This window comes from Peromyscus eremicus, chromosome 2, assembly GCF_949786415.1.
Source record: "Peromyscus eremicus chromosome 2, PerEre_H2_v1, whole genome shotgun sequence".
Lineage (NCBI taxonomy): Eukaryota > Metazoa > Chordata > Mammalia > Rodentia > Cricetidae > Peromyscus > Peromyscus eremicus.
The window spans coordinates 110,570,751-110,584,619 of NC_081417.1; the positions used below are offsets into that span (position 1 = coordinate 110,570,751).

Consider the following 13,869-nt stretch of genomic DNA (forward strand, 5'->3'; position numbering starts at 1 on the left):
GGATTCCCATAGGTCCTGAGTTGATGACCACATGTAAGCCATGACTGATGTCATGTCTAGAAAGAGCATGAACCCTCACTACACCCCTGTCTTTCTGCATTTCCTTCTGCATAGGATTTGCAGCTTTTATAACAAATTATTAATAATAAGTAACCTTTTCCTGAGTTCAGTATAACCATGCTAGCAAGCTGGGGAGCCCCCAATTTATAGTTAGTCAGAAGTATAGAGAAACTCGAGGCTTACAACTAAAGTTGGGGCAGCCTTGTGAGACTGTTCCTTTACAGTGTGAAGTATGACCCTGACTCTGGGTAGTTAGTGCCCGAATTTAATTGTATGACATGTGTTGATGTCCACAGAATTAGAAAATTAATTAGTATGAGGGCAGAGTGGATCTACCCATTTAGTGTCAGAAATGTCATGGGTAAAAACAACCCAGAGACAAAATCGAATTTACTTCATTTCATTCAATCAGCACATGTTGATGGGTTGCAGAATCCAGCCCAGCACAGGTTTTAGTTCAGTAAATGAATCAAAGACCAGATCTGGACTGTGAATTGTGCACACTGGCAAAATAACAAACTGTGCAAGGCTGTGATGTGCCTCAAATTTCTCACACAACTGCCCCGGCAAGGCTATAAGAGGTGTGCTGCTGGCAACCTTTTCAATTGAGAAAACACCCATAATGAAAGCAGAGTGTTTGCCGAGCATGGTCACAGAGCTAGTCCACGGAGAAGTCTAACTGTCAGCTCTGGAAGGCTGTTACAGTGTTGTTTTAATCACTACGTTGCATTCTCCTCTTTCTGACTGACCATGACCACTGCACAACGACGGGAGTGAAACCAAGAGACTGATTAAGAATGGTGCTCAGAGTCAGGTAGCGACGATCCAATAACACTGGGAGTAGGTGCTGTTACTTCCGTTTTGTAGATGGGAAAACTGAGTTTATGTTTGCATATCCAGTAAGCAGCAGAATCAGCATCCAACCTAAGGCCATTCGCTTCTAATACGCAGTATTTTTCTACTGACTGCTCTATTTCCTATAGAATTAGACATGTCCCAGGACTCCTCTTTTAGGTCCAAGAGAATAGTGTGATAGAGCTATATTTTAGTTAGACTTGAAAAGATTTTGTCTCATTTTAGTAGTCCTTTTACAATTGAAAAATAAAATGTAAATATGTGACACGTTTAACATACAGCACTTTTGGTTTTTACAACTTGAATTTAAGATGTAGTTTAGACAGACTGACATATACCTGCTAAGTGCACAGTGCGATGAGTTTGAAAAGATGTGAACCCTCGTGTAATTAGGCGTACATGAATGTGTGTGACAGACACAGAGTGTTCAGAATGGGTAATGGAATGCCAGTCTTCACATCATGGAGGATGACGAAGACATTTCCCAGTCTTTCATCTTTTCTTGCTTCTCAGCTGACATTGTTGTTTTCAGTGCCTTGGGGTGAGAGAGAGCGCCAGCTGCAAGTCAAGAGATTCCCATGCCAAAGTAAAAAACAATAACATAAATAAAAGAACAATTAGCCATTTCTTAATACTTGTTAGAGGAAAATCATATTGCTAAATTTTCTGTTTTTCTATGGAGGGGTCATGTGCCCCAGCCCACACATTAGCACATGAACTTGTTGTTCCAGTAAAATGAGTCAGAGTTTCTCAAGAAGGCAGATTCATGTATTTCAGAACTATGTGTCAACATCTTTAGAGAAAGGTACAGTCCCCTGTAATATTAAAGTTTCTCTCCCTCCCTCCCTCCCCACCTCCTCCTCCTCCTCCTCCTTCTTCTTTCTTCTTCTTCTTCTTCTTCTTCTTCTTCTTCTTCTTCTTCTTCTTCTTCTTCTTCTTCTTCTTCTTCTCTCTCTCTCTCTCTCTCTCTCTCTCTCTCTCTCTCTCTCTCACACACACACACACACACACACACACACACACACATGCACACATGCTCACAGGCATACGTGTGTGCAATACGTGCCCATGTACACTCAAAGTGATCACACAGTTAATAAATAGAAGTGGACTCAAAATCTAGAGGACTCAAAAATCAGGTGTTATTATTTACAAGGAGGATGGTAGCACTGTGGGCAGAGTGTGGAGCCAGCAATGGCCTGGAGTCAGAACTGAGCTTGAATTCTGGGCTTCTCTACAAACTGGCTGCATGTCCTTGTGTACATCATTCATTTTCTTTCCATCCCCCACACTCCATTCAGTCCTGTCATTCAAAAAAGTAGGGGCAGATGATAATATCTATATTAGAACATTTCAAAGAAGGAATAAAAGGTCATGTGTGTAAAGTGGATGGCATGGTTCCCAGCCCAGAGTAGCACCTGGGAAAGGGTGGCTTGAAGTTGGCAGCTGAGGCTGTGCACACCAGACTTTTGGATCAATCATGAGAAATTTGCACATGTACCTCAGTGTGTGAACATCTATGCAAAAGGATAGTTTATTGTGCTTGTAGATTATTTTGTAAAACAAGGTATAGCTGAAATAAAAATATTTTGAAATATGTGTGGCTATGCAATGTCTAAAGGTCTGCTTTCTATGGCTGGTGTATTTTTAATAATTTTTAAACATTTTTATGAATTTTTTTTTTGCTTGTTGGGACCAAAGCTCCCTGTACAGCCTAGGCTGGACTTGACATTTTGATTCTCTTGCCTCAATCTCCTGAGTGCTGGGATAACAAGCATGCTCCACCACACACAGATAAAATTTCTATAAATATTTAAGATGTATGTATGTGTATGTGGTGTGCATGCATATGTTTTCATGTTTGAATGTGTGGGGTTGCATATGTGTATTCATGAATGTGTGTTTGGAAGCCCAAGGTTGACATCAGGAGTCTTCCTTGATCCCTCTTCATCGTATTCACTGAACCAGAGATTGCCCACTTGCTCCAGGGATCCCCATGACTGTCTCCCATGCACTGGTTTATAGACTGGCTGCCATATTGACCTGGCAGATACATAGATGTTAGGAATCTGAACTCTGGTTCTCTTGGTAGCACGGAAAGCACTTTGGTCACTGGGCCATCTCTCAGCTCTTTTATTTTTGATGACTTCTAAAAGATTTTATATGTGCCAGTATGCATATCTGAAACAATTTTCTTGATAATTTTGATTTTTTTCCCTGAGGTCTTACTTTATCAGACTAGGTATTCATTATTTTTTAACTGTATAATGTAAAGAGATAATACATAATAAATATATCACCATTTTCCTTTTTGCTTGAATCTGAGCTATTACCATTTCCTACTGTCCATTGACTGAGTCTTTTTCAGACATTTGCCCATTTTTTTTTTTAAAGATTAGTGTAAATCTCAGTTAGGTCCTAGCTGTAAATCTAGTAACATGAGACATTTAAATGGCAGCATTTAGCAAATTCTGAATGTAGTGAACATCCAGGCAAGCACCATGTGGCTATCTTGGTGCTGGAGGAAACTTGCATGCAGCCTATGGGAATCGTGGCCCGACCTGTTGCTGAGCTGTTGCACCTAATGCAGTCTATGTATTAAGTACAGGAAAACCTTAATTTGTTTAGAGTGAAAATCATGCAGATGGCACTTGCAGTATTTTCCTCCAGAATCCTACTGGACCACCCAGTCCTTTCTGAGTGTAGATGTGTCGCTCAGCAAACACTGGCTTTGATGACCTTACAATGTCTGTTGTGATAGGCATCAACTTTTCATTCACAGACATTAACCAAGCAGTGATGGGTGCTGGGATTGTGTTCAGTCTTAGCCCCAGTGTCGTTCTTCCTGCCTCTTGGAGGCTAGTTCCCACCAACACCAGGTCTTGATTTATTCTTTGCTCTGTAATGTAATTTTAGGCAGTTCTAGGCTTTGTCTGCTGCTCTGTGCTGAGATCTAGACTACCTGGCGGTCTTTCCCAAGTTGTTAGGCCACGGTTCTCAAAAGCAGAGGAAGTAGAACTCTCCTGATGCCCAGATTGTGAACATCAGTATATGCCACACCTGTGCTGAGTAACTCCGTTCCTGTGGCCTCACTTCCAACATCCCACCCAACAGTGCTCTACGGTTAACCCAGGGCACATGACAACCAAGTGTTTCCTCTGCCCACCCAGAGGCCTGGCCACTGCCAGGACTGCCTCCAGAGAAGCAGGAGCAGAGTGCTGACTGGTATCTCAGCCTTGACACACCAGGGAAGGGTCAAGTCCATGAATGAGGCCTTTCATGGCTGGCCACAGGGACCCCATTTTTTTCCCTACAGAAGCCCTGCACTTGCTTTCAGAAGTGACAATCAAATGTGAACTTTCATGGTTTATTTATAGCTCTGCGTTAGAGAGATAGAGAAAAGAAGTGATTAAAATGCTATTTTATGAAATATTTTGTTTTTAAAAAGCGTTCATTGTGTGGGCAAAAAGGGACAAGAAAAGCCGCTCTATTCATTGTACTGTCTAGACTCTCAAAGAGGATAGCATGCTGCAAGCTGAGATTGTCCGGCCCATCATGCTGACAGAAAGTATGAATTTAGAGCCCAACTTCAAATAAGTCCCTGTGAACAGAAATATATTGTGGGGGTGACTATATTTAGCACGTGTCAGCATTTCCATAATGAATTCATATTGTTGTACTGTAGTGATTCCCAGATTTACCACAGGCAGAAGATTCATGCGGTTTCACTTTTGTGGTAATTATCTGGAGAAATGGGGACTCTCAGCAGTGCTGTTTCTGATGACAGCACCGCCGCTCTGCACAGTCTCTGCACTGTGTCTGGTACCCATAATGCAACCAGCCTTCCAGGAGACTAAGGTGAGCCTGAGCCATTTTGACTACCTGTGTGTGACCATAACGTAAAACCAAGTGATGCAGAATATTGTGATTTGCCTACAACAGTAAAACCAATATAGGGCACTGTGGAAAAAAAAATCTGACTAGAGGAAAATAATGACCCATTCTCTTGAACTTGGTAATAGTTTAATGAATTTTCATCTGACCTTTATAAAGTTTGCATATATAATTTGTATTTAGCAAGTTATATGAAACAAAAGCTTGTGTAGAGCACTTCACACAATTCTTTCTCTTCCCTCCCTCCCTTTCTCCCTGCCTTCTTCCCTTTTGTTCTCTGAGAGAGGTTCTCCCCATGTTGGGTTAGCCTCAGATTCCTGGGCATGAGCAACCTGCCCTCCTTTACCCCACGCCACCCCACCCCCACCCCGCTGCCCCAAGCAGCGGGGCTACAGGTGCATTCCATGGCAGCCCTTCCATTCACAGACTTCTGGAGACCAGTTTCAGTTTTCACTCCCAATTCCCCTTCCCATTGTAGAAGGGAGCTAATTTTCCTGGTTAAGAGTTATGATAGTTACCTCAGGACAAAGTGACATGGTGATACAACTTTATGAACCTTGAGGTTGGGGTACCCAGCCAAAATTCAGGAACTCATATCAAGGAATATGTCACAGTAGCTGTAAGCCATTTCCCAGTTTCTGCAGCTGGGGTGTGCCACCCATAACAGGGTTCTTCAATCACTTCTTTTCCATTATTTCTCCTGTTCTTGTGAGGTAGTTGGGGGGTGCAGATAGCACTGTTATAAATAAGAATCAGGCTCCTTAGGTATGAGTGGCTAGTTCTTGGTCTTATAAGACACTATTGTAGATTTTTCTGGAGACCCATAAGGTTCTGTTATAGATGTTTCTGGAGACCCATAAGGCACTATTGTGGATGTTTCTGGAAACCCATAAGACTCTGCTGTAGATGTTTCTGGAGGCACTGTTGTTGATGTTTCTAGAGACCCTCTGTCTCTGAAAACTTCACCTACAGTACGAGGTGTTAATTCCGTGTCCTAGCAGAATACCAACTCTTAATTTCTTAGAAATCTGACAGTTCATTCTCGTGTCCTTAGCTGGCCACACTGGACAGAAACTAAGCCAACCCATGGCAGCTTCTCATAAAGTCTGTTAGAAGTGACCGTGCCTTTGAGAGCCTGAACAACATGAGCGGTCCTCTCTTCCCTACACAGAAGCTGACACCAGCCTGCTTGACCCTTCCCAACATGAGTCACTTATACTCTACTACATGCCATAGGTTCAGTGCCCGGCACCTAGTGAAGCCCTATTGGCTTGACTTGTGAAGGGAGGCCTCCCTCGTAACTCACTCTGGAAGGAGTCCTGATCACAGTAAACTAGCCTTTTCTTAGAAGCCCTTCTCTGTTTGACCTTCCATGTGGGTGAAAGGCGTAGAGATGACTGATGGGTTCTTAGCCACCCTTTACACAAACTTCCCAAGGTGGGCTATTTCCATCTCACTCTGGTATCATATATCTGTCATCTTGGATCTCAGCAGAAACTTCTACTTTGATAGTTTGTCCCACATATCCTTAAGTTCATTCACTCTGTCGGCATTCCTGCGTGCATGTGATATGCCAGATGCTGAGTTTGGCAGTGAAAATAATTTTAACAATTCCTTCCTGAAGGAACTCACAGACTAGTTGGGAGAGTGATATGTTAGCCAAAAAGTATGGCACCATGTCATAAATACTGGATAGACGGAAGAATGAGTGCAGCAAATAATTCAGTCCAGGGGGCATGCAGGCAGCTGGGATGAGTCAACAAAATTCTCAGTAGGCTGTGTACCTGACCTAAGTTTTAAGTTTTAAGCAGGCCCTTTCTCAGAAACAAAATACCCCCTTTTTATATCCTTGAAATCTCCACTATGAATACTTGTTTCTCAGGAACTTATTTTGAAAAGAAGCAGAGGTAGTGTGAAGAAAAGAACAGAGAATTCCCTGGTGTCTGTCATTGGATGCACATCTGTTACTATGGGAAAGAAAATAACATAAGTACCTTCAATAAGCTTCTTGGATCCCACCCATGAAGGCAATCCTGGAATGTTGTCTCAGGCCCCTGAAGAAGCACAGCCAACAAGGCCAGCAGGGGCACACCCTGGGAGCATTTCCCAGCGTGGGGGAGGTAACAGGGGCAGGGCAGGGTCTTCTCAGAGGCACAATAGAGGGAAAGGCAAACCAGAACCAGAATGAATAGGAAAGTGGATGATGGGATTGCTAAAACCATCTCGCAAATCAAAATTCAGTCTGTGAAGGAAAATGTCCTGACATAATCAGAGATATGCAGGGCTCTTAAGACATCCTGGAGCAGAGCAGCACATCAGGAAGATGCGTTTGCTTGCCTACCCCTCACAGAATGCCTGCAAACAGCCGCCCTTTGGGTTCTCTCTAGCTTCCCGGTCAATAACTTTTCAGTCATTTTAAGATCTTGCCTCTTGTTAATGTTGCCATTTCTCTCTGCCATCAGTGTGCTTGCTGGGACAGCACATCTTATCTCACCAACATACCTGCTCATCCAGGGCTGGAAGAGCACAGTGCTGGTTCAGAACAGCCATGCTGTCCTTGGGGAAGAATCATAAGAGCTACTTAGCTGGAGTGGAAATTATGAGTTAGCAAAAGAAGAAAGCTGTGTCTGGTTTCCTAACCTTTGAATGGTCATTGAAACGAGCCTAGCAAAGCACTTGTCATACTGTCTTTCGATCCTAGCAAATGCCTTTTCCACTCTGTAGTAAACTCCTTGAGAAAAGGTCCATATTACCTATTTTTTTGTTGTCCTTCTGGAAAAGTGGTTCTCTGTGCTTTATGAATATTTTAGGTGCTAGGATTCAGCAGGTTACAGGCAAAGCCCCTGCTCCTGGTATAGCATACCTTTTGATTAGAGCATGCTAGAAGGCAATTAAGTATGCCAGGGAATTACTCAGTATGTTGGCAATGATGGTTGGGGGACACTTGGATATGCACTTAAGATACATAGAGGCTCCCATACACCATACAACAGGAAGACTTTGAAACCCTGTTTCTGTTTTACTTTCCTGGTTTCTGTAGTTATTATAGGCTGTGTACTTACGTTTAAAGATTTGAAGCTAGAAGTCTCCAGTGAGAGAGAACGTGAGACATTTGTCTTTCTGGGTCTTGGTTACCCCACTCAGTATGATGTGTTTTAGTTCCCATCTGTTTACCTGCAAAGTGCATGACTTCCTTTTTCTTAACTCAACATTCTTTGTTGTTTCCATTTACCAGGAGGCGATGGCAAGAATGAGCCAAGTGGGGAAAATTGTGTTCCCGAGACAGGAGGATAAAAAGTAAGTTTGTATTTCTGTCTAAAGCTGCTAGAGGATGAGAGCATGAAAAGAGGTGCAGCTGTTGAGCTGAGATGGACCCTGGATCTGGGAGGGGTCAACCCTTGCACTCTTTTCCCTTAGAGGTTGAAAGACAGTCCTCCCAAGGAGAGAACTTTGGTTTACCAAGATCCAGAGCTGGACTGTCCACAGCTGTGTCCCATGCAGCTTCCAAACTCTCAGACCAATAAAGTATGGGGATCTTTTATATTCCCATCAAAGGGCCAGGTGGCATTCTCCTACCCTTTGTATTGCTTCGCATTGAAGGCTAGAAATGTTCCGTGTTTAAATACAGGTCAACAGAATATTTATTTATCTATTTATTGAGTCCCTGCTATATTCAAAGCATTTGCTGAGCTCCCAGCAGGCTGCAGAGAACAATGAGACACTCCCTGATTTGTTCACAGAGATGATTTCAAATCACATGAATAAATCCTTCCATAGAAAAACCAGCACGTGATACTATAACCCAAAGAGGAAAGAGCAGGGACCCAACAGGGATAAAAGAAAGCTTTTGAGAGAAGATTGAGTTTCAACTGACTTTAAACCTTTAAAAGAAATTTCCAGACAGGCCAAGGCAGAAAAGCACAGTCTTGGTAGAAGAAATAACATATGCAGAGGGCCAGCTTTTATACTGAGATCACTATACACAACTCAGAATTTCAAAACACAAAGAAGTGATGAGGAAGGGAGGCAGGAGGAGGCCATCTCATAAAGCCCCTCGAAGACCTTCTTGGGGTCAGAACTGAATTTTAAGCAACGATGAGACCTGCACAAGGGGCGATTTTGAAAAGCTCACTCATACAGGATCAGTTCTAGAAAACTAAGTCAGGAGGCTACATCGGAGGCTTTTGGAGCAGCCAGCGTTAAAAACCAGGATCACTATGAAGTCACTTGTAAGGAGTCTGAGGATGAAGGGACAGGAAATGGAGGAAGACACTTGAGGTTAAGACCTAAAGGGAAATCTTACCATGTCACTGAGCTGAAGAACAAAGATCCGTAATTGAGAGTTTGAAATGCCCACCGAAAGAGCAATCCAGTTTCATTTTCTCCTGTATCAGAACAGAGTCAGGCTGCTAAAGCCTCTGCAATGTAAGCCCCTCTCTGACTGCCTAGCTCAAAGGAGCAGGATTGGTATGGAGAATGCAACCTCGGAACCCAGAGACTCCCCTCCCAGTGCCTGGGGAAGCTGGGGAGTGTCCGCCTGAGGGCGCTTCGAATAGCCTTGTTTGTTTGAAATTAGAAACAGATTGTGCCTCTCCCTCTCTTTCGTGACCCTCTCAAGACTTTTCAGGGAAGTGTTTTTAAGTTCTTTCAGTAAAAACCATGTGTTTCTGTTGAAAAGACTCTGGCGCCTTGATGGCAGCGGGCAGGGTTCCGTGAAGCGGCCGCGCGGTGCTGTACCGCCATCTGCAGGCAGCATAAAGATTGCAACCAGAAAGCCAGTGTCCTTTGACTTCAAATCTCATTAACTTTATGGGATGCTTTCTTGGTCCTGAGCCACACAAAAGCAATTGCTCGAGAGGAGGAGAATTTAGAAGATAATTCAGCAGGCAGGCTGTATGTGAACTTGATGTCTAATTAAATAACTGAAGTTCAATAAGCAAATTTTTAGAATGACTCCAAATTATTCAGCCTTAAAAGGGTGAGTCTTAGGGTTTATGTTAAGTGACGAAGACAATTTCAAGAAGACAAATGGCAAAGAATAAATGAAGCCAGGGAATTAGTTTCAGTAAAGTTGTTACCCTTAAAAACCTTCAAGTTTGTGGGAAGGGCTGCTGGCCAAAGCTCATCTCTAAGAAATTTAAGATTCCAAAGTTAGAAAACTATCTCATCCCACAGAAGAGTGGGATTGAGCCTTACATTGTCATAGCATATCATTAGAAGCAGAAAACTGTTTCTAAAAACAATTCTATAATTGACAGTGGAATGCTCTAGAGTGGGACTAGATTGGGTAAAATATTAGAATATGAATTATTTCAAATCAGTAACTAGTACATCAATTAGTGCGAGTAAGACATTGTTCTTATACTTTTCATATTGCTCAATCCTCAAAAGATTTCTACACTATATCCTGTAAATATACATGAAGATGAGGAAATTTATGCACAAATGGGTTATGTACCATGTTCAAGGTTACACAGGTAGGCATGGGCTGTGCTGGGATTCAAATCCTGGCCTCAAATCCCCTTCTTAGCTGTGGGTTTGGCCCCACCACAGCTTCTATATTACCAGAATGCCTGAGGGAGAAATGTAGAACATGTACAAATTTCTGTGTACGCCCTCCTCCACCCCAGTTTACAATCATAAACATCCTTTATAAGGAGTCTTCTTCGGAGCACCCCAGAATCTAACAGATCATGTTGAAGTGGATTCATCCACCCCATGTCAGCACCCCTAGCAAAGAGAGGAAGGACAGAGTTTTGAGACTTTAAGTATGATGTGTCCATACCTTTTTTTATCCCTTCAGGATGGTGATGCCTAAGCAGCTCAGGTCTGATTCATAGCCAACAATAGTTCTAACAGGTCTCACCTGAAGAGTCAGGTGAGACAGCAGGTTAGCAAGGCCACTACCAGACACCTGAGGGAGGGCCAGGTACAGGAAGATGTCGGTCACATTTCCAGGAGGTTTACTCCTGGATAAGAATGTCTGCCAAAGACACTGACATGTGGAAATTGCAAGAGGGATTCAAATGCTCATTCTCGCATCAGGCCAGCCTGTGGTTTTCACCTGTGGCTAGTTACACGAGAAATATTGATTTAAGCTTGGGATCGGAAGGGAGCTGTGCTGAGCCTAAGCCTTTCAGTATGAGCAGTGGAAGCTCAGAAATCAGCCCCTTCTAAGTATCATCCCAGCTCTGTTGCTCTTTAACCAAACCACTGCAGATATGCGTTTCTGATAAAATGCCTATATCTCAAACAGGTAGCAAGTGGAACCTCATGCCATTTACACATTATAGATATGAAGCATACTAGCACACACTCAAAACTTGGGAGGTTTCAGCCTGACCGTGAGAAATAACACTCCCATCCTTCAAAATAAGAGGGGAAGCCATATGATAGTTTCATTTTGAGAATGTTTTTTATGTGTCTTTTTGTACCCTACAGATATTATGACAAGAAATATCAAGTATTTCTGAAGATGGTGGAGCACCAGAGGGAGTATTCGGCAATCATGAATGGAAACTGAACAGCATTTGTGGGTGCCAACCCATAAAGACTCTGTGCCATTTGTCAGGAGTCTCTGTGTTTTCATTCTACAGTCCATGCCCTGTGGGTGTCATTTTGGCATGGCTGTCTTACCTTCTAATAAAAACTTTGACACGCACAAGCATAACTGGAGTTGCTCATGTCTGTGTCCAGACACTCAAGTTACTTACTTGGCAGTTTCTAAGGTGCTTCCCTGGTAGCAGAAGCTTCATAAAGGATTATGAGATCTCAGACCAGACCTTGGAGAATCATTCGCCCAGTGGAGACTTGTTCATTCTTTCCATGTCAGCTGTTAAACCAGATTTACACTGCTTATAGAATAACCCGATGCTTATTCTGTGCTCTATATTACGTCCGCTCCTTGTACACTTTAGGGTCAGATACCACATTTAACTGCAGAATCATCATTTTGCAACCATCATATTAAAGATAGGGATGGAAAGGAATTGTTCATAGATCCTGGAGGAAATTTTGATGAGTAATAGGATGTATAAATGTTCTTAAAAATGCTACTTTACAGATGATTGATTGCAAGAAGAAGAAAAAAAGAATGTCAAGCATACAAACAAGCAGAGCACCACACACCACTTCTGCTGACTTCAGATGGCCAAATGTGCACCATGTGCTTCCAGATGCAGTAGTCTGACAAAGGAACAGCATCACTCTTGCTGGGAATGCACAGTCCAAATTTAATAGTTAGGAAACCAGACAAACCTCAAATGAGGCACATTCCATTTCCATGGGCTCTATTATTCAAAACTGTCTAACATGAAGACAACGACTAAGAAAAGTTTCTAGCCAGGTCCAACCTCAAAAAGGTTCCACAGCCTCACAAAACAGTGCCACCATGTGGGGACCGAGTGTTTACAAACATAGGGATATTTGACACCCAAACTTCAACCACAAAACTCACCTGTGATTCCATACCCATAATTTACCTAATGCCAATTCTAGAGTTGCCATGGCTCAGGTGGGTTTGGAGGAAGGACATACTGACAACAGCACCCGGAGAGCAGTTCAGTGCTGTCTCGAGTCATTCTTTGGAGTGGTTGTTGGGTTTCAGGCATTGTACTAAAAACAGGAGTACAGGATAAATAGAACATGGTCTCTGCCCTCAGAGAATTCCCTGTCTCTTGAGATATGGACGGAAATATGAATCATAGTACATCACATTAGTACTGCAATACTGCAGTCAGAAAACGAGGCAAGAGAAGGGGGTTACAAGTGGCATGAAAAGCATCAGATTGCTGGAGTGCTTTGGGATCCTCATCCTGGATTTCTTTCTTTCTTAGAAACTATGTGACTTGGAAACATTTCTTAACCCTTGTAAGTGTCTAATTTAATAGTGCTTACCTCATTCCTGTAATGGAGTAGTGCTGATTGGTCTTTGACAACGTGAAGCAGACCTAGACATACCTGGGAAGAGGAAATCTTAGTTGGGGAAATGCCTCTATCAGATGGGCCTGTCAGGGCAAGTCTTTGGGGTATTAATAACTGATGTAGGAGGACACAGCTACTATAGACTGAGCCACTCCTGGGCAGGTGATCCTCAGGTGTGTAAGAAAGCAGACTGGGCAATCCATGAGGAGCAAGCCAGTAAGCAGTGTTCCTCCATGGTCTCTGCTTTATTTCCTGCTTTCAGGTTCCTGGCTGGAGTTCTTGCCCTGAATTCCCTTTATTGATGAACTGTGATCAGAATTTGTAAGCCAAATAAACCCTTTCCTCCCAAAGTTGTGTATGGCCATGGAGTTTATCATGGCAATAGAAAAAACAAACACAAAAACTTTAGAACAGATACTGGCCCCAGAAATGGGTGGAGTATAAGGGAAAATTGTGCAAGTGTTTGGAGCTTTGGGCTGGAAAAGCCATTGAGTGCTCAGAACTTAATGTTCTATCCCATGGGAGCTTGGAAGATAAGAATACTGAGAGCAATGAAGGCCTGGCTTGTGAAGTTTCAGAGAAGAGCAAAGAGTCTCAGGACCATTTGTGTGATTTTTTTTTTTTTTTTTGAATTAAGAATCTGTGGTTCTTGTCAGCTGGGGCTGAAGATTCCGCTGTGATTAACACGAGACTAGAACTAATCAAGTGAAACCTTTGCTTTACTGGGGCAATAGAGGCTGGTTGGCTGGAACTGAGAAATTCACTGTGAATAAGAAGAGAGCAACATCACTGAAATGAAATCTGGGAGTATTTCCTCAGAGTCAGCACACAGGGGCTGTGGTCCAGAGGAGGCCAAGGCTGTACCCCACCCATGCTGGCAGCCCGATTGTGTACTGTCTAAGAGTCGCCCATGTGGTACTGGTTTTGAAGGCATGAAGGAGTTATGGGGTACAACTTGGTACCATAAGAGGCCAGGAGAGGCCATTGGTGAAAGTATAACTCGAGCTGCAGTGGAAACCCTAGGATTAGACAGGTCATGGAGGGAGACTGAGGCTTGGCTAAGCAGTGTTCCCCCAAGGTCTCTGCTTCAGTTCCTGCCTGAAGTTTCTGCCAAGTCTTCCCTTCATGATGGACTGT

The 13,869-nt window shown here is 43.0% G+C and overlaps 1 protein-coding gene across 3 annotated transcripts in view; it reads left to right on the forward strand.

The window, feature by feature from the left end:
* Fggy (FGGY carbohydrate kinase domain containing) overlaps positions 1–11,479 on the forward strand; it is a 404,108-nt gene extending 392,629 nt beyond the window's left edge. For all 3 annotated transcript variants that reach the window (XM_059254544.1, XM_059254546.1, XM_059254547.1), the window contains 2 exons: positions 8,045–8,106; positions 11,251–11,479. In XM_059254544.1, coding sequence (XP_059110527.1) covers positions 8,045–8,106; positions 11,251–11,332 — 144 coding nt within the window. In that variant the 3' untranslated portion in view covers positions 11,333–11,479. The remainder of the gene's footprint in view (positions 1–8,044; positions 8,107–11,250) is intronic.
* The last annotated feature ends 2,390 nt before the right edge of the window (positions 11,480–13,869 follow it).